The 27,993-nt window shown below is 44.9% G+C and overlaps 1 protein-coding gene across 4 annotated transcripts in view; it reads left to right on the forward strand.

The window, feature by feature from the left end:
• The window catches only part of CERT1 (ceramide transporter 1), a 130,170-nt gene that overhangs the window by 93,218 nt on the left and 8,959 nt on the right, over positions 1-27,993 (forward strand). For all 4 annotated transcript variants that reach the window (XM_084833453.1, XM_084833451.1, XM_084833452.1 and 1 more), the window contains 5 exons: positions 12,351-12,446; positions 13,683-13,815; positions 13,910-13,980; positions 24,709-24,837; positions 25,107-25,236. In XM_084833453.1, coding sequence (XP_084689579.1) covers positions 12,351-12,446; positions 13,683-13,815; positions 13,910-13,980; positions 24,709-24,837; positions 25,107-25,236 — 559 coding nt within the window. The remainder of the gene's footprint in view (positions 1-12,350; positions 12,447-13,682; positions 13,816-13,909; positions 13,981-24,708; positions 24,838-25,106; positions 25,237-27,993) is intronic.

Consider the following 27,993-nt stretch of genomic DNA (forward strand, 5'->3'; position numbering starts at 1 on the left):
CATTTGACACACAATGACAAGCAGGTATCTGTAACCCCTGCAAGGTGGCATTTCAGCAAAATCAATCTGGACCTTCTGGAAGGGATAATATGCCCAAGGCCTCCCCCCTTTGGGTGGAGGAGGCGATTGTGCAGGGTTAGTTTTCTGGCAGATCTCACAAGTTGATGCTAGCCGATGGGCACGGACTGTCAAACCTGGGGACACAAACAGTCTTTTACAGTACTCAATTATAGCTGAGGCCCCTGGTTGTCCGAGGGAGTGATGCACCTGTTCTAAGACGGCCTTCTGCAAGGTCTGTGGTAGAAGTAACCTTTCATCTATCATCTGGATCCACCCATCGGCCCGAGGATATACTCCCGTGTTCCTGCGCCATCTGCAACTCAGAGGAGGAATATGTGGGTGGGTCCTCCTGGAACACCCCTTGAACTCCCTCTCGGGCTGCCCTCTTTGCCGCCTCATCTGCTTTTTTATTTCCTTTTCTCCATATGTCCTCCTTCTCTTTTCCGTGAGCTCGGATGTGGATGACGGTCACTTGTAGGGGCAGTTGAAGTGCATGGAGGAGATCTACTGTTAGGCCCCCGTTGGCTACCGGGGATCCATTAGCCGTGAGGAAGCCTCTTTCCTTCCATAATTGCCCATGGGCGTGTACGATGGCAAAAGCGTTTTTGCTATCAGTGTAGATATTAACTCGCTTCCCTTTTCCGGCCTGGAGCGCTCTTGTTAGGGCCACCAATTCGGTGGACTGGGCGGAGAAATATGGCGGTAGCCGTTCTTCATGTATGCTTTTGTCTTGAGTGACGACTGCTGCTCCTGTATACCGCTTTCCGTCTAGCATGTGACTGGACCCGTCAGCAAACAAGTCCTCAGCCCCTTCAATTGGCTCATCCTCTAGATCAGGTCGGCCTTTTGTATCTCAGTCCAATATCTCAAGGCAATCATGGTCGGGTGGTCCGGGTTTATTTGGGCCCTGGAGTATTGGCAGTAGTGCAGCGATGTTAAAGCTGGAACATGCTTTAAAGGTGAGGCTCTCATTCAGGAGTAGGCTTATCTCATATCTGGAGTGCCTGGCAGGGTTGAGGAATTTGCTTCCTCCTCCGGATCCCAGGATCTGCGGCACACCATGGGGGATCCAAATTTCATTGGGTCCTCCCATAGTCATCTTTTCTGCCTCCGTGTTGATTAGGGCTGTAGCTGCCACAGCTCGAAGGCAACTCGTCCAGCCCCTTGCCACAACGACCAAGACCTTGGAGTAATACCCCACAGGCCTCCAGGCCGGCCCTTTCTTCTGGCAGAGAACCCCCGAAGCTATCCCCTTGTTTTCATGTACATAAAGCCTAAAGGGCTGGTTGGGGTTCGGTATAGCCAGGGCAGGTAGATTCACAAGGGCAGCTTTGAGACTGAGGAAAGACTTATTCATCTCTTTGGTCCATCTCCACTCCTTTAGTTTGTCCTTTTGCAGCGCCTGATATAATGGTCGTGCTATTTCTCCATACTCTGCGATCCATAATCGACAGAACCCAGTCAATCCCAGGTAGGCCCGTAGCTCGTGAGGAGAGGAGGGAGCAGGGCAAGTGCAGATAACTTCGACCCTGTCTTGGCTCAAGCTTCGTGTTCCTTTCATTAATTGATATCCAAGAAACTTCACAACTTGTTGAACTAGCTGCACTTTTTCTCTGGACACCTTGTAGCCTCCTTCGGCCAGATGATTTAGAAGGGAGATCGACCCTTCTAGACATTCGTCGTTGGTATGAGATGAAATTAGGAGGTCATCACAATACTGCAAGAGATTTATCTCAGGATGTTGATGGATCCATGGCCCTAAATCCTTCTAAAGCTGTTGGCCAAAGACAACAGGCGATAGGTTAAATCCCTGGGGAATCACTGTCCATATTAGTTGAACCTTGGCCTCGCTTCTTGGGTCCTCCCATTGGAAGGCAAATAACGGCCTCGAGTCTGGATGCAGTGGGATACTGAAGAAAGCATCCTTCAAGTCTATGACAGTAAACCATTCATGGCTTTCTGGAATTTTTGTCAAGAGAGTGTGTGGGTTGGGCACCATGGAGTAGGGGGCTTCTATTTGCTGGTTGAGGAGGCGGAGGTCTTGCACAAGTTGGTATCCTTTTCCTTCCCCTTTGGATACCGCGAGGATGGGGGTGTTGTAGGGGGACATTACCTCGATTAGGGTCCCTCTTCTTGCAGTCCTGATATTACTGGCTGCAGTCCAATTTTTCCTTGTCACTATAGGGGGTACTGCTTCACATGAACTGGCCTGGCTCCTGGTTTAAGAGGTATTCTGTAGGGTGCAGCTGTCTTGGCGCGGGCCGCCCCTCCTTCTCCAGCCCAAACCAGGGGATTAACTCGGTTTTCTATCTGTTTCCATTCTTCCCCCTTTTCTGCATGGGGTTCTGGTATGGCATTCAAGAGTGCCATCTGATAATTACTACTCTGCTGTTTGGGGAGCTACACCTCCATTTTCCCATCTGGGGTAAATGCAATCTCGAGTTGGAGTTTAGCCAATAGGTCCCTCCCTAATAATGCCATCGGACAAGAGGGGATACAGATAAACATATGCTCTAAATGGGTGTTCCCAACCTTTGTGAGGAGTGGTCAGGACAAGGGCACCCAGGCGGCTTTCCCTTCAACGCCCATTATGGTGGTAGTCCCTCCTGTTCCCCCTGGTGGCCGAGCAAGAGGGAGGATGGACAGGGTGGCCCCTGTGTCTATGAGGGCATTGTAAGGACGGTCCCCAACCTTTATTCTGACCATAGGGTCCCTTCTAGCCTCTGTTATGGCCAGGAGGGGGCCGGGCCCTGGTCTGTCCTAGCCTTCCCTAACATGAAGGACTCCCTGAGCTCCTTCCTCAGCGTCATCCCTCTCTTTTTGTTTTAATGCTTCACATTCACGTTTCCAATGCCCAGTTTTCTTGCAGAAGGCACACTGATCCTTCCCAAGGGGAAGCCCCTTTCTCCTTCCTTTCCCTCTTTTCCCTTCTCCTTTCTTCTCTTCTTCCCCTTTAAACACAGCTGCCATAAGCTTTGCCTGCCATTTTTCACGCACTTTCTCATCTTCTTCTTCAGGTCTCTCATACACCTTTTGGGCCACTTCCACTAACACTCCCAGGTCCGCTGCCAACCCTCCTTCGACTTTTTGTAATTTCTTTCTAATATCTTGGCAACTATTACCCACGAACTGAGTCGTGAGAATTCTCAAATTATTGGGATCACTCAGATCAATGTCTGTATATTTCCCAAAGGTTTCCCTCAGTCTCTGAAGGAAAGCTGCAGGCAGCTCGTTCTTATCTTGTTTTAATGTTAAAACCTTTTTTAAATTGGGGGCCTTTCACGCAGCTTGTCTCATGCCTGCTAGAATGAGCCGAAAGTACTCTGCATGCCTCTGCCTTTGTGCAGCAGTGGCCACTCCCCAATCAGGCCGTCCTAAAGGCAACACCGGTGCTATCTCATCTTCGGTCGCTAGGGGGAGATCCTCCCTAAGCTTGGTGCGCGCGCCGGCAAGAATAGTAGGTTTCTGACTGAGAAAACAAGTATTCAATAACATTTGAGTGTCGTCCCAGGTGGGGTTGTGAGTAAGCCTCACATTCTCCATTAAGGATAAGAGCGGCCCAGGATCCTCATCAAAAGAGGGGTTGAACTGTTTCCAATTGTACAAATCAGATGTCGTAAAAGGGACATATATGAACATAGTCCCTTGGGGATGCTGAGCAGTGGGATCCAGGACCTCTCTTATGGGGAGCATCAGTTTGGTTGGTGGTTGTGGATCCTTTTGCAAATTATAGGTGGAGCCCCCCTCCTCCCCTCCTCCCCTCTACTCTCTGGGCTATCCGCCTTTTGTAAGATGGGCCCCACTTCCCCCCCCCATCGACTTTAGGGCTCTCTCAATTGTCTCCACATGCTGTTGAAGGTGATGACGGTCTTCCATCACGAGATCACAATGCCTTACTTCTTCGCTGAGCAAGTTTTCCGAGGAGGGGGAAGGGGGAGCAACCAGATGGGGTCGCGTGGCACCTGACACAGCCATTCCATAGGGTGGGGGAAGTAATGGATCTTCCAGCGCCATGGGTAAGGCAGCCGGCGGCTTTTGTTTTTTGATGACTCTAGTAGTTATTACAGGGAGGGCCAGAGACATGCATTTTACCACCCAAGCTGCTGGTTTTCCTTCTAAGGGCACATTTGTTGCCCACGAGCCGATGTAAGGAAACTGGTCCCAACTTCCCCTTTGGGTAACTATCACACGCACAGCGGATACAATTTTTGGATCAAAAGACCCCTCGGGCGGCCATCACGGTTCCAATACCAGCCACTCCCGGGTACAGAGGAGGATGAGATCGTCCTTCGTCATTTTTGTTCCATAATCTTGCTTAAATTTACTCCAATTGCGCAAACAACATCCCAAGGGTGTTGGAGACTTTTCTTCAGGCCTAGAGTGGGATCCGCCCATGACAGCAGTGGTTTCAGCCAACAATTCGTACACTTCGCCCCTCTCTGACCCAGTCCGTTGCCGGGGTAGGGAAATGCAAATCAGGGCTCCTCACTCGCTTCGCCCAGAGGTGTCTCACACAAATCTCACACACACACACCACTGTCCTGCAAATTCCCCGAGTGTAAGTTGCCACTTACCCTGGAGTCTCAGTACTCCACCCGCAGCTGCGTCCAGCTGCCTCATGGATCCACTGCCAGTACCTTAAAAGAGTGCTCTCAGTCTCCCTTACAATGGCGTTGGTCCCCGAGCATCTCCCCACTGCCAGGGAGGGGAAGGCAGTATAAGTTAACCGCCTGTGGCCACTTCCCCACCATGGCCCGTCGTCTCGATGCACGAGAACGCGCCCCAGAAGGCACGATCCGAGTCACGACACCAAATTGTTAGAAAAAGTTCTTGCTTCTGGTTAAATGAGAGACCAGGCAGGCGACAGTGGAGCCAACAAAGTTTTATTGATCGTTTTGCAAAACGGGTGCAGAGCAGTCTGGACTCAGAACATGGCGCGCCCAACCTTTTTATACCCACCCCTAACAGCTCAGTATTTCTTCATCAGTTCTTTGTTTCTGCGCCTGCTCTCAGTTTAAAGCTGACTCATTTGTCACATGTCATGCCTACATGACCGAGTCACTAGCTACACTAGCTACTTATGACCTTCCCTTTTTATCTAACACCTTTGCCTGCTCCTTCTTCTTCCCCACAGGGCCATGGATGTCAGTTAGCCCTGGGGGTGGGGGAGTCCACCTGGAGCAGGCCCTGATGTTCCCTTTGCCTGCTGCCTCGCTCCTTCTTCTTCCCCACAGGGCCATGGATGTCAGTTAGCCGTGGGGGGTGGGGGAGTCCAACTGGAGCAGGCCCTGATGTTCTCAAATCTTTGAGAAAAGTGGGTTCACATGGTTGCAGAGAAACAAATCTGGGGCTGTTTTGTTTGTCAGTTGCCATTATCCAGCAATAGGAAGGATTGTAGCTCAGTGGCAGAGCACATGCTTGGTATGCAGAAGGTCCCAGGTTCAATCCCCAGCATCTCCAGGTAGGGCTAGGAAAGAATCCTGACTGAAACTCTGGAGAGCTGCTGCTGCCAGTCAGTGTCAACAATTCTGGGCTAGGTGGACCCAGGGTCTGACTCAGTATAAGGCAGCTTCCTATATTCCTATGAACAGAAAACTTTAATTAAAAAAATAGGAGTTTTTGGTTTGTTTTTTAAGTGGAGGGGAGATAAATATTGCTAATTTATGCAATCCTATGTATGCCTGCTGAGAAGTCCCATTATGTTTAATGAGGCTTACCCTCAGGAAAGCGTGCATAGGATTCCAGCAGAAGTTACTTGTGCAAGGAGGTTTGCACCTTGATGTTCTGCGTGTTTACTCAGAAATAAATCCTGAGTTGTGAGCATGGTGGTACTGCAAGCTTAATACAGTGCCTACCCAATTCCGTCTAATGAATTGACTGCTCTTTCAGCTCAGTCCTATGCATGTTTTGTCATTTGTGTGTTGGGGGCGGGTGCATAAACTCTAGTTTCAGTGGTGAAGGAAAGGCACTTAGTACATGCTCAGAGTTTCTCCATAACTTAGCCCTAGTTTTGAAAACAGACTCATTGGCTGAATCCTGGTGAAGTCTTGGCACAAAGGAAGTTATGGGGAGGATGATACAATGAGAACTTGTGCATAACAAGGAGGAGGTAGAGAGGAGTTGCACAAAACATCTGTTTTTATGAAGAGTTGCTGGAGGATAGTAGGATGAGGAGGGATGGTTATACAGAGGGGAATAGAATTGGTAGGGGGAGAATGTAAGTGCCCAGTGGTGAAAGAAAAGCATTCTGCACATGCTCAGAGGCACTCTATATGTAAGAACATATAGAACATATATATAAGAAGTGGTGCTGCATCAGACCAATGTCCATCTAGTCCAGCATTCTGTTCATACAGTGGCCAACTAGATGCCCATAAGAAACCCACAAGCAGGACATGAGTGCAATAGCACCTTCCCACCCATGTTCCCCTGCTGCTAACGGTGAAATGTAAATACATTCTAGCAATTCTAAATTAGAATGCATGTATATCCTTCAGAAACTTTCTTGACTGGGGGACACCTCTACTGACCTGTGCATTTTCATACAAATTTCCCTAAAAACTATTGGGGAAGGGGTGAATGGAAGGGAAAGAAAATCACTTCCTCCCCCAAATTGAAGAACTCCCCTTCCACATGAACTGGTGCACCTATCCTTCTGAAACTTTGCTGATTTCTCACTTAGGGACAACTTTAGGCTGTCTGTAATTTTCAGAACAATGATCCACAAGGAACATAGGGAGATAAGTATGTCCTGTTTTGGAGACCTCAAAATGTCAAGGCACATTTGACATTTTGCATAAAAACCCTTGTGGCTATAATTCTGAAATTTGGCAGACATGATCTCCTCTGATGGGGCAATGAATCCTGAAATTGTTATCCAATTCTTCTGAGGAATTAAAATGTTATTGGCAGTTCCCTTTAAAAGAAAATCAAAATATAAACCCTGCACCTATTTTTCTGACGTTGGGCAGGTATAATCCCCTTCTAGGGGGCTACTATGCCTGAAATTATCATCTAGTTCTGACCAAGAGAAAAAAGTTACAGGTTTTTTTTTCTAATTTCCCATGGTAGTCAACAGGAAGCATAAAGACTCATTTTTTCCAAACCTTGACTCGGGTTTGATGCTGAGCTGAAGTGGTCCAACTACAAATTGGCCAGAGCAGAAACAGGATGGTTTCCAAAATGCTGAATTGGGGTCTGAGTTGAAGTGGGGTGGGGGGTTCAGTGTACACTTATGTATGTATGTAATCTATACACACACACAAGCACACACACACACATATATATTAGACATGTGCTTAGACTCGTGTGTGTGTGCGCACGTGTGTGTGTATATATGCGCAAATTTGTGTTATGGGCCTGTGCCCCAGATCTTTTAAGAACCTAGCAACACCCCTGGATGGTAGTAATACTGAATCATAGCATACACTACTTTGGCAGTGATCCATAAAGTGTGCAAAGTGAAGGAAAAGTTGTGCCACATAGTCTGGTGCAAATAATGGTAAAATTCTTGGAATAATGGCTGTCTTAAGATTCAGTCCTACTTTCTTTGGCTCTTTCTTGTGTCTAGGATTTTTCTTGTCATACTTGGCTTAATCAGGGAACAGAAGATAAAGTTTAGAAGTAGACTATTATCTTTTTTTCCCCAAGGCTAACTTGATGTTCTGGAAATGTTAGCATGGATGTTTGGTTGTCGCTTAGATAAATCTGCAGCTTGCCACAATTTGTTCCCTTGTATTAAGATGGAAACCTAAGAATGAGAGTGTGAATGACTGCCAGTGGTGGAGTACCTCACTCCTGAAAGAGGGCAAGGTGTTGAGGTGTAGAATCATGTTTGCAACAGCTTCATCTTCCTCAAACTCATGATTGTAAGTCTGGGTAACTGAGCAAAGTGCTACAGGGTGCAATGGCTGGTTTTTCTTCCTATGGCTGAAAAGGCTTCAAAATATGATCTTCCTAAATATGGCTGTCATTGTCACTGGCCTATGAAATATTTTTGGCATGGTGTTATAGCCTTGAAGATAGCGAATGGTCAATTCCTTACTTGGTTTTATTTCACTTCTAGCAACATTGCCATTGACTGCTTATGGGTGACCCTACATTATCTGCTTCAACATATTGCTGATACTTATTAGGTTTACATTATCTTTATTTTCAGTCTCTTTGTGGAACACTGAATGAAAAAGATTGTGCTATCAACAATGCAGTATATGTCCTGCAATTCTGGATAAGTGCAGAAAAGGCACACAATTCATGAGAATCTCTAATTTTGTTTAAAAAATAAAATTATCCCTTAGAGCTGAGAAGATACATTTAAAAGCATGTGGAAGATGCCTGCAGATTATCTCAGAAACCAGAGTGATAGCTGGAGGCAGGGATTCAGTACCTTGCATAGCTCATTTCCCTTCAGTTTGCTAGCAAAATCAAGTAAATAATGCAAAATTGTGAAAATTGTGAATTAATTGTATAGGAAAAGAGAAATAATGCTCAGCTTCCAAAAGGTATAGGGGTTGCAGAATTCAACTTTGCTTGGCGTAGAATTAAGATTGCTCTGACACAAACGTCTATATATTTAGCAATGGATACCATTGTGACAAAGGAAAGCTGATTAGGAACCCTGCACCTCCATCAAACACTCCTTCAATAAAACCCAGTGAATATACCCAGTTTTGTATGGGTTGGAACAGCCTTTAGTTTGATACAGTAAAGCCTTCAAGCAAGTTTACCCAGCTGTCAGAGTTGGGCACATTGTACCTGCCCCATCTGAGTGAAGCCATGCCCTCTGGTATCCCTAGGCATGACCCCTGCCGTGGTGCATCACTATAGCCCCCGAGGGGTCTGACCACTCCAGGTCCCTGAGCAGAGGGCTGCCCCACTGCAGGGGGGAGCCATGTAACTCTGTCCCTCAGACTACTCTCTCCTGGCTTCAAACTGTCAAGGAGAAGCTTTGTAGTCGCAACTTCTCCTTGTTCTCTCAGTGGCTTTTGATATCATCAACCAAAGTATCCTGCTGGACTAGCTCCATGAGGTTTGAGTAGGGGACACTGTATTATAGTGGTTCCATTCCTAGCTGAGGGATTGGGTCCAGAGAGTGGTATTAGGGGTTTATGTTTTGGCCCTTTCGCAATTGTGCTTTGGAGTGCCACAGGGTATGATTCTGTCACCAGTGCTTTTTAACATCTATATGAAGCCATTGGGTGTGGTCATTAGGGAATTTGAGGTGAGATGTCATCAGTACATTGATGACCTCCAACTCTGTTTCTCTTTTACATCTGAGTCAGATCCTTGTATAGCTGAGGAATTTTTGGCAGGAAACCTCCCCCACCATCCCAGTGCATATGTCCCTAGTGGATTCCCGCCTGTTTCCTCAGTTCTCTTTCGACCACCATTGTGGTAGCCTCATCAAGAACTTTGCTTCTTCCTGAGGGAAATTAGGACATGCTGAGGCAAACCAACTTTCATTTTCCCCCTTTCTTTCTCTTGCTATCCACTTGTTTCTCTTCTATCTCATTTCTCCTTTTATTTGTATTTCGTTCATTTGCAATTTCTGCAATTGCCTGAGGATGTATGGCCCTTCAGGGCCCTTTTCAGAAGTGTGCCCGCTGTGGCAGAAAACTGTCACCAACAGGCGGACACTCCTTGTGTCTACTTTGTTTGGGGGAAGGGCATAAAATAGAGTCTTACTCATTTTCTCAAGCTTTTACAAAGAAGGCAAGGTGTAATCAAATCTCAAGACTCCATGCTGTTCTTTAGGAGAGAGCTCTGGCGGCAGTAGAACCTAAGATGTCCAGGGTGTCAAAGGACCCCCATGCGCGCACACACACACCCCACACACACATGCATACTCTCTCTCTCTCTCTCAATTGGGGCATCGAAGACCCTTACCATGTTGCTGAGGAAGCCCATGGAGACTCAGGGATCTAAGTCTCCATCGCTAACAATCTGAGACTGGCTGTACCAACCCAACAACACCTGGCAGGTCGTTGAAGCTTACGGTGGTGAAAAACTCTCCAAAAAGGTGAGGGCTCATACGACTTCTTCAGAACTGAAGAAGTCTTCAGTGGGTAGACTGTCTATGGCACCGATACTGGGCCCACCTTGTCACTATCAACCCAGCTTCCAAAACTGCCAGCACCTCCTCTGCTACTTGACTGTCCGATTCCAGTGTAGCTACCGACAGCATCAGAACCAGCGCTGATTATTATCCCCACAGACAATCCTCTAGTACTGGCCTTGACTTTGGAGAGTAAAATTTGAGATCAGTCTCCAGCACTGGTGCATCAGGTTCTATATACGTGGAGAAACAGATCAACATCACTGTCATGCCTCCCTTGGATTCCTCCAAGGATGAAGAGGAATGGCAGGTTCCAGACCCGGGAGAAGGGACTAGCACAGAAGCAGCTGAAGACCTCTCACCACCTATCAGTGATCAATGCCCTGCTGCAGCCCCTCCATTGGATTCAGAGGACAAAGTCCCACTGACCTCAGCAGAGCGAAGGTGGCTTCATGTGAAAGAACAACAGAGGTGAGCCTCTGTCTGTTTAAGACAGAGGCTCCCAGAAGCCAGAGGACTAATTGCCAGCAGATGCTCCAGGACATTGTAGTTAAAAGCAGGAAGCAAGCAGGGGCAAAATGCTGGAGAACAACACTGTACCTACACATCAGATCTTGTCAGCCTCACCTTAGACCATGAGCCTGGACCTCACCCTATACTCTTGAATTCCTGGTGTTTGACTCCGGACTTCTAAAAGAACTTCTCTCTGCCTTGCTGACTCATCTCTGTTAAATTTGTAAACTGCCCAGCTCTGGACATCCTCCTTCCTTTCCCAGCCTTGGGCAGGTTTATTACCCAGCTTATTGGCAAATAATTTATCGCACCCGTTGCATACGAGCTGTGGTCAGCCAGCAAGGACTGACAGTAACATTGCTGAAGACACGAAGTTCTCTAGATTCAATGTTTTCCAGATATTTTTCCTCAAATCACAGGAATCATGGGTCAGATTGGTAAGGCTGAGGCTGCTGTTGCTCACGGTCTCCATTTTCAGACTAGGATAGCATCCTGGTGAGCCTCACCACCCAGGCATACATATCGCCTGAAGGATCTGTTTAACATGAAGACAGAAGAGGGGATGGATTCAGTAAAAAAGGCCAGGAACACCGCCCGTCACATGGGGTTGGACCAACAATCTACCAATCATCTGCTCCCAAGTTGGAGTCTGTTAGTTGTTCTACAGGCCTTGACTGCTTTGCCATTTGAACCACTTGCTACAGTAGCCGGCTCTCTTGGAAGACAGCATTCCTGGTAGCAGTTACATTGGCTAGGAGTTCTAGTGAGTTGTGTGCCTTGCATGTAGACCCGCCTTACATGATCTTCCATCGTGGCAAGGTGGTACCTGGCCTGATGTTGCTTTCCTGTCAAAGGTGGTCTCTGACTTACATCTCAATCAAGACATAGCGGTACCAGTGTTTTTTCCATCCCTTCTTCATTCAAGTCCACCCTTCACATTTTGGATGTTCTGCACGCACTGGCTTTTCACAAGTTGAGGATTGAGTCCTTTTGCCAGTCACCTCACTTGTTCTTATGCGCTGGAGGCAAGCAGCAGGGACTGCCAATGTCAGTGCAGTGATTGTCTTCATGGATGGTCCATAGCATCAAGCTGTCCTGTGAACTGGTTCATTCCGCCTGAGTGATGGCTACATCGGTGGCATTTGGGAAAGGGGTTCCCCTTTCAGAACTGTGTAGGATGGCTACCTGGTCCCAAACCTCTACATTCATCAATCTTTACAGACTTGACATTCGAGCCAGGGCTGTTTGCACATTTGGGCATGCCATTCTTTTGGCAATTTTGCAGTAAGACACTGACCCCACCTTGGGTAGGTCAACTTGGTACTCTCCCATATGCGTGATGCACAGAGACCACAAAGACGAAAGACAGCTTGCTTACCTGTAATTGTAGTTCACACAATCCACCCATTGTCCCCACTTTGGTGTCAATACAGATGTTGAGGTTCCCTTCTGTTCCCTTCGGTTCCGAGGCTGGAATTGGCAGTCTCAAGGAGCTGAGAGGGTATTCGTATTCCATGGTAGACCATCCTTGTTTGTATTTTTTGTAGTTTGTGCGCGCTTGCAGGCTTGCAGAGATTCCCTTGTCTAAATCCATTTCTTTCAGATGTTTTGTTACTAATATCCTTTGTGTACTCAAAATTCATATTGTGACTGACTTCTGTCTGCAGAGAAGTTGAAATATTTTCATGACTGTTTTTTCTCCCCCGCCTTTCTTTTTTTGAAGGTGGAAGAGATGGTGAAGAACCACATGATGTATTCATTACAGGATGTGGGGGGTGATGCTAATTGGCAGTTGGTGGTTGAAGAAGGTGAAATGAAGGTAAGTAGAACGTTGTAACACTTCATTTTTTGGAAATTTGAACTAAAATTTTAAACTGAAAGCAAGTATAGAAAAGTTTTAAATAAATTAAGGATGCAGTCCTATGCATGTTTAGACTATGCAGGCTGACTGGAGAGTGCTGGGAGTTGTTGGACTTCTTTCTTTCTAAGTATGCATAGGATTGCACCCTAAAATACTGTAAAGAGATGGTTACATTTGCTATAGTTTCTTCAAGACATTTGAACTTCTAAGCAAATTGCATGTGAATTCGATACTTCTCCAAGTAAAAGAGTTAGCAGACTCTTACAGGAGTTTCATTGAGGAAGTCTGTCTACTAACCACCATTATCTACTTACCGCCATTTTTTAAAAGTCCCTTGTCAGGAGGACTTATTCCCTTATACACAACTGAATATCACAAGTGATGCTGAATACCATGTATATGATCCAGTGTATTTATTACTGCTTTTGTGTTGGTAACGCATGAGTGGCTTGAACAGAGACCAAGCATTGTTAACTTGCCTTAGGCTATCTCCTGTTCCATAGCAGGGTTGTGATTTGAACTCAGCTGTCCCACAGATTCTGTTTAGTGATCCAGATGCTCTATATTTTTCTGTTTCCGTTACTCTTTGATTTTAATATTTAGAGCAGGAGTGGGCAACCCCACTGCCAACATCACCAAAATATGCTGTGTTGGCAGCAAAGAAACAGTGGTTTGCCACCAAATTTCAGTGGCAAACTTCTACAGAGTGCTAAAAAGGTAAGATTTAGTTTGTTCTCACACTAAATTGGATTTTTTTGCTGCTCTGTAGTGGTTTCCCACCACGGAATTTGGTGGTGCAGCACAGGAGTGCAGCCCGTAAGAGGGTCCAGGGGGTCAAAAGTGGTGCCTGAACCCCACCCATAAAGTTGCCCACCCCTGTTTTAGAGGTAGCATTATACTGTCTTTCTTTTACATTTAAGTTAAAAATCCAACTTTAAATTTACTTACCTAGAATTATGACTACCAATTTAACTATCTGTTTTATATCCCTACGTGAATGGGTTTTTATACTTTATATAGTATATTTTAATGGTTTTTAATTTTTTGTGAACCACCCAGAGAGCTTCGGCTATGGGGCGGTATAGAAATATAAGAAATTAAATTAATAACTCCATTTTAAATGGTTTCTAAAGATTAAATGTATTTTGGATGAAGTGAAGCAAATGTTTTCAAACACTTTATGTTTGCTCAAAGGTATATAGGAGGGAGGTAGAAGAAAATGGCATTGTTCTAGATCCTTTGAAGGCCACACATGCTGTCAAAGGCGTTACAGGGCACGAGGTCTGCCACTACTTCTGGAATGTTGATGTTCGTAATGATTGGGAAAGTAAGTAACCCAGCTTGTAGTGTTTTTTGGCCTATATATGTATGAAGGCATTACCTATTTAATTGTTTTAATGATTATCTTTTTTCCATTTTAGCAACCATTGAAAGTTTCCATGTCATAGAAACTTTAGCTGATAATGCAATCATAATCCACCAGACACATAAGGTAATACTTTATATTTTTATATAATACCTTTTTATAAAACTACAAGGTACCATGTATGCCAGGGTTGCAGAACTAGTGGGGGAGGGATTGCAAGCCAGCTGATGTCAGAGATTGTGGCCACACCCACTGACATCATTGCCTCACCTATTTTGCTTATGGGGACAGCTCATACTATACGAAGCTACTTGGCTGGTACTGGGAGAGTGACTGCTTCTCCCAGCACCAGCCAAGTCCCCTGCATCCCCAGTGGAATGGGGAGCAGCACTCAGGGAAATCCCCACTGTTATCTTCAATATCAGAAAGGAGATAACAGTGGGGGTGGGTGACATCATCACCCAAGATGGCAATTTAAACTGGAGCTCCTCCAAACCAGCACATTAATTAAAAGCAAATAATGAAATACACAGCCTATATGTACACACAAAAGACAGTTCTGAAAAGGGTATGTCCCAGTGTCCCAGCTCTTGTGACAGGCAGCTGGAGATATATTTTGGACCAAAAACTGAACCAACAAAACAGGGCCTAGGAGAGGATGAGACGATGAAAAGAGTATTGCCAAAATGAGTAAGGCAATACAGATTCTATGGCAGAAGTGGCAGAGAAGATCAGACACCTTGGGAATGATTTGTTCAGTCATTCAGTCATGTCCGACTCTTCGTGACCCCATGGACCATGGCATGCCAGGCCTTCCTGTCCTGCGCTCTCTCCCGGAGCGTGCTCAAGTTCATATTCATTGCATCGGTGATGCTATCTAGCCATCTCATCCTCTGCCGTCCCCTTCTCCTTTTGCCTTCAGTCTTTCCCAGCATCAGGGTCTTTTCCAGAGAGTTTTCTCTTCGTATTAGGTGGCCAAAATATTTCAGCTTCAGTATCTGTCCTTCCAATGAGCACTCAGGGTTGATTTCCTTTAGGATGGACTGATTTGACCTCCTTGCAGTCCAGGGGACTCGTAAGCGTCTTCTCCAGCACCACAGTTCGAAAGCATCAATTCTTCGGCGCTCAGCCTTCCTTATAGTCCAGCTCTCACAGCCATACATTACTACTGGGAAAACCATAGCTTTGATTAGACAGACCTTGTCGGCAAGGTGATGTCTCTGCTTCTTACTATGCTGTCTAGGTTGCCATAGCTTTCCTCCCAAGGAGCAAGCGTCTTTTAATTTCATGGCTACAGTCACCGTCTGCGCTGATCTTGGAGCCCAAGAAAATACAATCTGTCACTGCTTCCATTTCTTCCCCTTCTATATGCCAGGTAGCGATATATACCTGATATATCAGATGCCATGATCTTCGTTTTTTTAATGTTGAGTTTCAAACCAGCTTTTGCACTCTCCTCTTTCACCCTCAACAAGAGGCTCTTTAGATCCTCTTCGCTTTCTGCCATTAGGGTGGTATCATCTGCATATCGGAGGTTGTTGATAATTCTCCCAGCAATCTTAATTCCGACCTCTGATTCATCCAACCCGGCATTTCTCATGATGTACTCTGCATATAAGTTAAATAAGCAGGGTGACAATATGCAGCCTTGTCATACTCCTTTCCCAATTTTGAACCAATCGGTTGTTCCATGTCTGGTTCTTACTGTTGCTTCTTGACCCTCGTACAGGTTTCTCAGGAGACAGGTAAGGTGGTCTGGTACTCCCATCATTTTAAGAATTTGCCACAGTTTGTTGTGATCCACACAATCAAAGGCTTTAGCGTAGTCAATGAAGCAGAAATAGACATTTTTCTGCAATTCTCTTGCTTTCTCCATGATGCAGCGAACGTTGGCGATTTGATCTCTAGTTCCTCTGCCTCTTCAAAACCCAGCTTGTAATTTCCGGTAGTTCTCGGTTCGCATACTGCTGAAGCCTAGCTTGTAGGATTTTGAGCATCACCTTGCTGACATGTGAAATGAGCGCAGTTGTGCGGTAGTTTGAACACTCTTTGGTGTTGCCCTTCTTTGGAATTGGAATGTAAACTGACCTTTTCCAGTCTTGCGGCCATTGTTGAGTGTTCCAAATTTGTTGGCGCATTGAGTGCAGCACTTTAACAGCATCATCTTTTAGGATTTTAAATAGCTCAGCTGGAATACTGTCATCTCCGCTAGCTTTGTTGTTAGTAATGCTTCCTAAGGCCCACTTGACTTCACTCTCTAGGATGTCCGGCTCAAGTTTAGTGACCGCACTATCATGGCTATCAGGGACATTCAGATCTTTCCTGTATAGTTCTTCTGTGTATTCTTGCCACCTCTTCTTAATCTCATCTGCTTCTGTTAGGTCCCTCCCTTCTTGGTCCTTTATCATGCCCATCTTTGCACAAAACATTCCCTTGAGATCTCCGATTTTCTTGAAGAGATCTCTAGTCTTTCCCCTTCTGTTGTTTTCCTCGATTTCTATGCATTGTTTAAGAAGGCCTTCTTGTCTCTCCTTGCTATTCTCTGGAACTCTGCATTCAGTTGGATATATCTTCCCCTTTCTCCCTTGCTTTTCACTTCCCTTCTTTCCTCAGCTACTTGTAAAGCCTCATCAGACAGCCACTTGGCTTTCTTACATTTCTTTTTCTTTGGGATGGATTGAGTTGCTGCCTCCTGAACAACATTACGGACCTCCGTCCATAGTTCCTCAGGCACTCTGTCTATCAGGTCTAATCCCTGAAATCTATTCCTCACCTCCACTGTGTATTCATAAGGGATATGATTTAGGTCATACCTGAATGGTTTAGTGGTTTTCCCTACGTTCTTCAATTTAAGCCGAAATGTTGCAACAAGAAGCTCATGATCTGAGCCACAGTCAGCTCCAGGTCTTGTTTTGACTGACTGTATAGAGCTTCTCCATCTTTGGCTGCAAAGGACATAATCAATCTGATTTCGATATTGACTATCTGGTGATGTCCATGTGTAGAGTCGTCTCTTGTGCTGTTGGAAAAGAGTGTTTGCTATGATAACCTCCCTTGTAGACCGTGGGAATGCTGTAGACATCATATACCTCGACTTCAGCAAAGCTTTCGACAAAGTGCCCCATGATATCCTGATGAGCAAACTAGCTCAAAGTGGGCTAGATGAAACAACGATCCGGTGGATCCACAGTTGCCTGCAGAATCGGACTCAAAGAGTGCTTATCAATGGGACCTTCTCAAACTGGGGAGAGGTAACGAGCGGAGTACCGCAGGGCTCAGTCCTGGGCCCAGTGCTCTTCAACATTTTTATTAATGACTTGGAGGAGGAGGTGCAGAGAATGCTGATCATATTTGCAGATGACACAAAATTGGGAGGGATAGCTAATACTTTGGAAGACAGAAACAAAATTCAAAGTGATCTGGATAGACTGGAGCGCTGGGCAGAAAACGACAGAATGACATTGAATAGGGATAAATGCCAAGTTCTTCACCTAGGAAAAAGAAACCAAATGCACAGTTACAAGATGGGGGATACGTGGCTCAACCACACTACAAGCGAGAAGGATCTTGGAATTGTTGTCGATCACAAGCTGAATATGAGCCAACAATGTGATGTGGCTGCAAAAAAGGCAAATGCTATTTTGGGCTGCATTTATAGAAGCATCGCTTCCAAATCCCGGGAAGTACTAGTTCCCCTCTACTCAGCACTGGTTAGGCCTCATCTGGAGTACTGTGTCCAGTTCTGGGCACCACACTTTAAGAAGGATGCAGACAAACTGGAGAGGGTTCAGAGGAGGGCGACAAAGATGATCAGGGGACTGGAAACAAAGCCCTATGAAGAGAGACTGAAAGAACTGGGCATGTTTAGCCTTGAGAAGAGAAGACTGAGGGGAGATATGATAGCACTGTTCAAGTATTTGAAAGGTTGTCACAGAGAAGAAGGCCAGGATCTCTTCTTGATCATCCCAGAGTGCAGGACACGGAATAATGGGCTCAAGTTACAGGAAGCCAGATTCCGGCTGAACATTAGGAAAAACTTCCTGACTGTAAGAGCAATACGACAAAGGAACCGATTACCTGGGGAGGTGGTGGGCTCTCCCACACTGGAGGCCTTCAAGACGAGGCTGGACAGCCATTTGTCAGGGATGCTCTGACTTGGATTCCTGCATTGAGCAGGGGGTTGGATTCGATGGCCTTGTAGGCCCCTTCCAACCCTACTATTCTATGATCAGCGTGTTCTCTTGGCAAAACTCGATTAGCTTTTGTCCTGCTTCATTTTGTACACCAAGGCCATGCCTGCCTGTTATCCCAGTGATTTCTTGACTTCTTACTTTAGCATTCCAATCCCCTATGATGAAGAGGATATCTTTTTTTGGTGTTAGTTTTAGAAGGGGTTGTAGGTCTTCATAGAACCGATCAACCTCAGCTTCTTTGGCATCAGTGGTTGGGGCATAGACTTGAATTACTGTGATGTTGAATGGTTTGCCTTGGATTCGTACTGAGATCATTCTATCATTTTTAAGATTGTACCCCAGTACTGCTTTTCCCACCCTTTTGTTGACTATGAGTGCTACTCCATTTCTTCTAAGGGACTCTTGCCCACAATAGTAGATATGATGGTCACCTGAATTAAATTCGCCCATGCCTGTCCATTTGAGTTCGCTGATTCCCAAGATGTCGATGTTCAATCTTGCCATTTCATGTTTGACCACCTCCAGCTTACCTTGATTCACTGATCTTACATTCCAGGTTCCTAAACAATATTGTTCTTTACAGCATTGGATTTTCTTTTCACTACCAGACACATCCACAGCTGAGTGTCCGTTCGGCTTTGGCCCAGCCGCTTCACTCTTTCTGGCGCTACTTGGAAATACCCTCTGCTCTTCCCCAGTAGTATATTGGACACCTTCCGACCTGAGGGGCTCATCTTCCGGCATCATATCTTTTAGCCTTGTGATACGTTCCATGGGGTTTTCTTGGCAAGAATACTGGAGTGGGTTGCCATTTCCTTCTCCAGTGGACCACATTTTGTCAGAACTCTCTGCCATGTCAACCCTGTCCGTCTTGGGTGGCCCTGCACGGCATAGCTTATGGCTTCACTGAGTTACGCAAGCCCCTTCGCCACAACAAGGCAGTGATCCATGAAGGGGAATGATTGGTCCCAAGCAATAAACCTAATTAAACAATAAATAGAAGGGGCAGTGATGACCCAATAATATCTCCAAAACAGCCAGCGAAGCAATGAATTTGGGAGTACACCAACAAAAAAAATCCAAAAACTAGTTCAATCAAATGAAGACTTGGGACAAAAGCTTGAAGCATTAGAAAACCAAAGGTTTTCTATTACCCGATTCAGAAGAATGAAAGAATCGGCCAAAGGCAAGGAGAAATCAGTTTTTTAAGTGTGGCTGATGGAATGCTTCCCTGACATTAAATTGTCCCATGCTGAAAATATGCACACTCATAGAACACTCTATGCACGACCCCTGTGATGGTGCTAGGCCATGGGACATTTTTGCAAAGTTTGCAAATGAAGTCCTGACAGTGCAGTTTTATTAGGGCTTGTGTCCAGAAACTCTGATAAAAAGGATGGTGCTTAAATTCTGTATGAACAGTTAAGAAAAGCTACGGTGATTTACCGCTGGGGACACCCAGTTAAACTAATCCTGCAAGTGGTGGGAAAAACCCGCGCTGTCACTACACAAGAGGAAGCAAGAAGATTACTGAAATTGCTCAACCTAAACCCGGGGGGGAGGAAGAAACAAGCCAGGAAGAAGGCACAGATCCATTGGCTGGAGTTCCCCAAGGAGAAGAGGGGAGTGAACATGCCAAAAAACAAAGGAAGAAAAAACAATGATCTAAATCCATGTTGCAAGCTGCTGACTGCTGTATTGCCCTGGCTGTGGGCATCGAACTCTTAGGTTAGAGGTGCCAAGATAGTGATAAATCAGATCCAAAGGTTTACTTACAAGGAGGCTTTATTGAGTAACTTACAGCATACAGGTGTACCCAATGGTTGGATCAGACAGCTTCTCTGAACCCACAGCCTCGGGTACAATGGGTTTTATACAATACATGTTAGCAATCAGGCAGCATAACAGCAGCAAGCACCCCTGGCGTTCATTCCCAGCATAGACTAACAGCACTAGGTTCTCAGCACATCCACCTGTATCTCAGCATAAACACATAGCTTCACTTACCAGGCATGGCTTGATAAGGCTTTCTATTCATTAGTAAGAAATGTGCTGAGAAGGCTGTTATCGGCCTTTTAACTCATCTGCACATGCTCAGAGGCTTACTAACAAGGGAATTGCACCAATAATGAACTTAAGCAAGCATTATGGATCTCTAGGCCCCTCTAACACTATAAATGACTTGGCTATGCTCCTGGGGCCAATACAGCTGCTCAGCCAAAACGAGTAGGCTGCTTGCTCTGGCTGAACCTCAATAACAAAGGTTATTAAGCTGGAGAGGTTTGTCCTCATACTAACTAGAGCTTAATAGCATAATACTGTTTTATGTTTATTCATGCCTTAAACCAGTTTGAGAAAAAAAGTGCTGGCAGTGGAGAGGGGTAGAATTAGGTTATATATTTCTTAGAATGTATTTTTTATTAATGTTGATCTAACGAGTTAACCATGTTACAACCTATATCCTCCCAAGTAGCCATACCTGGAAGGTGTGTGGTGCAGAGTTGGCTTTTGGCTAATGTCTGGGCTTTCAGATGGCGGGGGAGTAGTTGAGTTAATGTTAAAGTAAAGAAATAGTTGTATTAAGAGGTTCATGAAGATGCATACTATCACAGAAAAAGAGAAATATGGAAATGTGGGGGAAATGATGTACTTGTGGGAATCTTAGCAAGAACTACTTTAGAAGTGCAATGCCAGGATTGAAAATGTTACCTTGGAATATAAAGGGAATAGGATCACCCATTAAGCATAAATGAATGCAAAACCTGTTTCAAAAAAAAAATGCTGACATGGCACTTCTTCAAGAAATGCATCATAATAAAAAAGGAAAAGACTCACTCCTGAAAGATACAGGGCTATGTAATATATAAGCAACTGCAGGATCAATAAAATCAAGGGTTTTTTTTAATAGCACTGGCCTAAAAGTATGGTTTGGTGGAGTTAGAGACAGTGAAAGACCTACTGGGCAGATATATTTTCCTGAAAGGCACTTTGGGATCCAATAAAATCACAACTGGCTGCATTTATAGTCCCAATATGAACCAGATAAAATTCCTAAGGGAAGTTTCACAACTCCTGGATGATTTCTGGGACCACCTGCTAATATCCAACGAATGGAATGGGAAGGTCAGAGAAGCCAGTATAGGGTCTATAATGTATAGGGTGATATATCTATATCGATAACATTATTAACTGATGAAATGAATAGTAAAACACAAAAGTTGGAAATTAAGGACACAATCCTATTGGATCCACTCTTGATACTCATAAACTTCTGAACTTGGAGGCTTATGAGTACTCATTGTGGAGCAGGAGGTGCAGCAGACGCAATCTTCACCTCTGCTGCACCTCCCACTCTGCAATTTAGCTAGACAGGCTTTTTTGCCCATCTAGCTGAGGCGTTGGGGAGGGGGAGGCAAGGGGGAGGGGGAGGCCTGGGAATACAACTTAAGTTTTCCCTTCCCCTCCCTGCCCACTGGCGTGCCCCCTTTCCCTTCCCACTGAGGTCGTCTTTGCAACCTCTGAGAGGCAGCAAGCATGGTTCTCTCTGCACTGGCTGCGAGGGGAAGGGAGGAGGTGAGGAACTCAGACTCCATGAATCCAAAGTATCCTGTGGCGCCTCCCAAACTCTGTCTAGGGGCCATAGGATTGCTCTCCCCATCCAATTTTAATAATCAGATGACAGCAGCACTGATTTTTTCTTTAAGGGAAATGTAACTCTGGAAGTCCCTTCACGTGTTGTCTGGGACTCTATGAAAGCCGTGCTTCAGGGATACTGTATTCAGGAAATGAGCTACATTTTTAAAAACAAGAGAAAGGCTAAGGCCTCATTCGGACATTACTTTAACCCATGGTGGCTTATAAGCTACTCACAGTAGCTTATAAGCCATTGTGCCTGTCACACAATCAGGCAAATAAGCTACTGTGGGTAGCTTATTTTTCCCTCCCTCCCCCTCAGTCCGCCAGCCCCCATCCCAGGGTACCTGGCAGCAGACCTGACTTGTCTGTCGCTAAGTCCCCCTTTGGGTCCCCTTTTGTTTATTTCCCCAGCCCTCTTTTGCACAAAACAAGTCTGGGATAAAAAAAAAAATCTGGAAATCGGGGGGGGGGGAAATCCACCACCCCCACCAAGGACTGTAGGGGCCACACAGTCCTTGGAGGGGGGTTGGATCCCCCCCCCACCGATTTTCACCAGCAGGACCTTGAAAATGTAATGTAAGTAAGTGGAACAATGAGTTCCTTTGGCTTGCAATATATTTTCAAAGTGCCCCTTGCGAATCCCCCCGGCCGTTGGTCCTTGGGGCAACAGGACTTAAGATCACCTGCTTAAGATCACCTCTGCTTTTCTTCACCCCGCTTTGCCAGACCACGTTCCCAGCAGGGTACCAAATCCTGCTGGACTTGGAGGAGACCAACATGGGGTCATGCCCCCTTCCACACATCCTCCTCCCCTCCAAAAAAAATTACCCACAGCCCGTGTAAAGGCTTTAAAAGGCAAGCCATGACAGGACAGCTTTACCAAGGCTGGGAAAAATGTGTATGTGTGGGGGTGTTTGCCCAGGATTGTCTTGCCACCACAACCCTCAGTGGGGGGTGGCTTTCGTCCCTGATTTTCTGCTTTTTTTCTTCTTGGATCCCCTTTTGCAAAAAAGGGGTTCCAAGGACAAAAAAACAGGAAATCCTGGGGGGGGAGCCAGCCCCCCTCCAAGGCCTGTGGCAGCAACACAGTCCTTGGCAAGGGATTGGATTCCCCCCCCCAAAAAACCACATTTTTTGCCCCAAGGATCCACGGTGGAGGGTGACATTCACCACCACTACCGCTGATTTTCATAAGGGGCACTTTGAAAATATAATGCAAGCCAATGGAGCTTGTTGCTCCATTCACTTATATTACATTGTCAAAGTCCTCTGTTGGCATCCCCTGTTATTTGCTTTGGCTATAGAACCCTTAGCAAATAAAATAAGACAAGCTCATTCTATTCAGAGGCTATTAGTAAATTAGTTAACAGCAAAGAAAGAGAATGGATAGAAATGGAACAAAGGGCTGGGAATGTGGCCCAACATGTGGAACAAGACTACACTAACTAATAATCCCTTCTTCAGAGCTTCAGTACTGGTTTGGATAAATTGGCACAAAACAAAACACCAGTCAACCCCTTCCTTTGCCATTCAACTTTTTATGACACAGATAAATAGAAACAGAAATCTTTCGGGGCGGGGAGGTGCTATATCAACTATTGGATCTGTACTCAGATTTGAGACCTTTAACAGGGCAGTTATTGAGGGATATGCTCCCAGGGGTGGGATTTAATTAGTTACAGATCCACCGGGTCTCACACTTTATTTCCAACCCCATGATAAAAGCACAAACAGTACGCCCCTTGACAGACTTTGAGAACATCATTGTTGGGACTAATAATATTCAAAGATTGCGATCGAGGATTTATAAGCTACTAATAAAGGAAAAATATGGGATGACAAGCTCCCTGAAGGAGGTATGGAAAAAGGATCTATGGATTAAGATCAAATGAACAAACTGGAATGCAAAATGGAATAGGGCACCTTTAACGTCAGTTTCAGGTAAAACAAGAAAAAGTAGCCTTAAACTAATACCCTGATGGTAGTTGATCCCCCTCAAGTTAGGTTATATGACCCGCTCCACTGGGCAAATATGTTGGGGAGAAAGGAACTTACCGGCATATATGGTGGCCATGTCCAGTGGTGAATCAGTTCTGGAGGGTAGTCTTTAAAGATTCAAAACGGCAGCCACCTTTTCTCATGTTGTGTGAACGTGGCAAGTGTGGGTTATGCAAGGGTTAAACAACCCTCGCATATCCCATGGTCTGCTTTAGGGTTATAACCCACGCTCACTGGGTTTACATGACACAACAACCCCAAGCAGGAGTTGCATATGCAACATGGCGCCCGTAGGCACCATGGCTCATTGTTGGTTAAATAACCAACAATGAGTCACAGTGTGTCTTCTGAACCTGGTCGATATCTGAACAAGCTAAATCTGTTTTGAGGGAAATCACTACAAGAATAGTGTACAAAAGCTCAAAATGGTGTGATAAGATAGCTGGAGCTATCTTATCACCCAATGATTAATAAAAAACTATAAAAAGTGCTTGTTGGTAGGCATAGTAAATAAGACTTTGTAATACTGTTAGTAAACAGTAAGCTTTGATTACATAGGTTGTATCTTATCGTTACATGAGTGGAAATAAGATCATGGAACCAATCTTTCCCACCCTTGGTGTCCCTGAAAAAGTCTCTCTGAAGGGTCATGGTGGGCCTCCTGAGCATCATGGGCTTCAGAGCACCATTTTGTTAAAAAATTTTCATTTTGGGAGATAGCGGGGCCTTATGTAGCCTGTGGGCTGCCTGTTGCCCACCCCCGCCCTAATGGTTACCATGTTTTTTGAAAGCTGGTGTACTGGCTAGACTTAGCTACAAATTTGGAAGTCCTGCATTTGAATCTCTCTTTTGCCATGGACTCACTTGTTGGCTTCAGCCAAGCTATTCTCTCTGTCTCTGCAATATGTGAGATACTACTGACCTTCTTTACAGGGTTGTTGTAAGGATTGCAACAAGATGTGGGTGAAGTGCTTTGAACACTCTAAAGCATTATGTAAATACATACTGCTGTTATCTTTCCCTGTAGAGAGTATGGCCTGCTTCTCAACGTGATGTGCTGTATTTGTCTGCTATTAGAAAAATCCCAGCTTTCAATGAAAATGACACTGAAACATGGATTGTCTGCAACTTCTCTGTGGAGCATGATAGTGCACCTGTAAGTGAATCTTCCAGTTCTCTGAGGGTGTTTACTGTTTTAATAATGTAACCAAACTTCTCTCCCAACTGCCAGACGAGAATTCTCATTTGCAGTATATACCAATGAAAAGGAAAATATAATTATAAACAGCAGAGAAGGTTCAGAATACACAGTTGAATGAGTTTATTTAATTGACATGAAAATAGAGGGGCAGTGTATGCTGTATTTTATCTTCGTAATCTGTATTCAACCAACATAAAAATCTAAATGCTTGTATTCCTTGACAGTTGAACAATCGATGTGTTCGTGCCAAAATAAATGTTGCTATAATATGTCAGACATTGGTAAGCCCACCAGAAGGAAACAAGAAAATAAGCAGAGACAACATCCTATGCAAGATCACATATGTAGCAAATGGTAAGGCATTCTACTTTTTACAGCTTCACATTCACATTTGCTATAGATTCCATTGGGGCAAAATGGTCCCCACCTCCCAGTTTCCCTTTCTTAATCAATCATCTAATTATAGGCACTTTATAAATAATAAATTTCATATAAATGAAAAGCTAGGGAAGCCTTTTCATTTATTTTATTTATGTGTGTGTGTGTGTGTGTGTGTGTGTGTGTGTGTGTTGCAATTTTGAGTCAAAATTGCAACATATATATATAATCTGGTCAAAATCTGTGATAAATACCACCTTTTCTCGAGAGATTTCGATTTCTAATCCTGTTTAGAAAATAATCGGTACAAACATGGTTGAAACAGAAGTTAAATCCATGCCACTGCAACTTTGAACAACCTTCTTCACCTTTTGAGATGAGGAAGGCAGGTTAGGCACTAGAATTTATTATTTCAGAATGTGCAATTAGGGCCATTTTACATCCATCTGCATGGATTTGCTACAGTATGTACACTGAACAGAGAAGCTACAATCAAACATGCCCCTGACATGTTGGTGCATTCACGCGTCACATTTTTAGGTGCGCGCTTAAAATGTGAGGAAGAGCAGAGCTGTTCTACCAGCCTCGCTGAAGACCTTCCTCATGAAGACTCCTCCTCCTTCAGCTGCCACCACCAGCAGCCATTCAAGCAGGCTTAGCTGAGAGGAAGAGTACGGCCATTCCACCAGGCCTGCTAAAAGAATAACTTCCGCTCTCTTCTGTCTCCATTCCTTTTTCCTTGTGTGTCATGTCTTTTTTAGATTGTATGCCTGTGGCCAGGGCCTGTCTTATTTAACTGATTATATGTAAGCACTATGGGAGCCTTTTTGGCTGAGGAGCTGCATAAAAATACTTCAAATAAATAAATACTAACATCTTCGGGGCACTGTGAGAAGTGGCCCTTAGATTTACAGACGGGGTAGAATCCATTGTTACATGAATGGTCCTCTGCGCGTGTGGTGAGATTTTTTGAAATGGCTTCTGGATCCCAGCCGTAAACTTTGGAATGATGTTAACAAATTATGCATCTCAATGTCCACACAGGATGTATACTGTGAAAGGCTTCCCCATTTCCTATACAAATGTTATGACTGTATCAGTACTGTAATGTTCGCAATATGTAAAGGACCAGACTACTTCGCTTAAACTGTTCTCTCCACTTCAACCATATAAAGCTGGGGTGGGAAACCTGTGGCTTTCATGTGGGGTGGGGTAGTGCCGAGAGAGCTGTTATGTGCTGCAAACCTTGCCCACCTTCAACTCTGGTTCTGCCACCTTTGGTTGCAGCCCCAAATTGACTTTTTCCAGTGAGCCAACAGCACTTAATAGGAAAAAGGTTTCCTGCCCCTACTAGAAAACATCTAAATACAGCAGTTGGAAGTATTATTAGAACAGTACTACAATTTGAAAGACACCTGATTTTGTAAGGGAAAGTGTATTCTTAACAATCAAACAATTTGAATATGAATGCAACAATTTTGTAAAGGTTTTGTTATTAGCTAAGCATGTCTAAGTTACAATCACAAACTTGCAGATTATTATTTAAAAGTGAATAACATTAAGCATTGAATACAACAAAGCAAAACTTGGTCGTAATTTCTTGAAGTACTCAAGTGGCACTAGCTTTATTCATAAAATAGTCTAAAGCTTGCATTTTGTTGTTGTTCAGTCATGTCCGACTCTTCGTGACCCCATGGACCATAGCACACCAGGCCTTCTTGTCCTGCGCTTTCTCCTGGAGCGTGCTCAAATCCATATTTATTGCATCAGTGATGCTATCTAGCCATCTCATCCTCTGCCGTCCCCTTCTCCTTTTGCCTTCAGTCTTTCCCAGCATCAGGGTCTTTTTCAGGGAGTTTTCTCTTCGCATTAGGTGGCCAAAATATTTCAGCTTCAGCTTCCATATCTGTCCTTCCAATGAGCACTCAGGGTTGATTTCCTTTAGGATTGACTGATTGGACCTCCTTGCAGTCCAGGGGACTCGTAAGAGTCTTCTCCAGCACCACAGTTCAAAAGCATCGATTCTTCGGCGCTCAGCCTTCCTTATAGTCCAGCTCTCACAGCCATACGTTACTACTGGGAAAACCATAGCTTTGATTAGACGGACCTTTGTCGGCAAGGTGATGTCTCTGCTTCATACTATGCTGTCTAGGTTTGCCATAGCTTTCCTTACAAGGAGCAAGCATCTTTTAATTTCATGGCTACAGTCACCATCTGCGCTGATCTTGGAGCCCAAGAAAATACAATCTGTCACTGCTTCCATTTCTTCCCCTGCCATATGCCAGGTAGTGATGGGGCCAGATGCCATGATCTTAGTTTTTTTAATGTTGAATTTCAAACCAGGTTTTGCACTCTCCACTTTCACCCTCAACAAGAGGCTCTTGAGATCCTCTTCGCTTTCTGCCATTAGGGTGGTATCATCTGCGTATCTGAGGTTGTTGATAATTCTCCCAGCAATCTTAATTCCGACCTGTGATTCATCCAACCCGGCGTTTCTCATGATGTACTCTGCATATAAGTTAAATAAGCAGGGCGACAATATGCAGCCTTGTCGTACTCCTTTCCCAATTTTGAACCAATAGGTTGTTCCATGTCTGGTTCTTACTGTTGCTTCTTGACCCTCGTACAGGTTTCTCAGGAGACAGGTAAGGTGGTCTGGTACCCCCATCTCTTTCAGAATTTGCCAGAGTTTGTTGTGATCCACACAATCAAAGGCTTTAGGGTTGTCAATGA

Source organism: Heloderma suspectum, chromosome 2, assembly GCF_057233095.1.
Source record: "Heloderma suspectum isolate Gila_16-S chromosome 2, 16-S_ref, whole genome shotgun sequence".
Lineage (NCBI taxonomy): Eukaryota > Metazoa > Chordata > Lepidosauria > Squamata > Helodermatidae > Heloderma > Heloderma suspectum.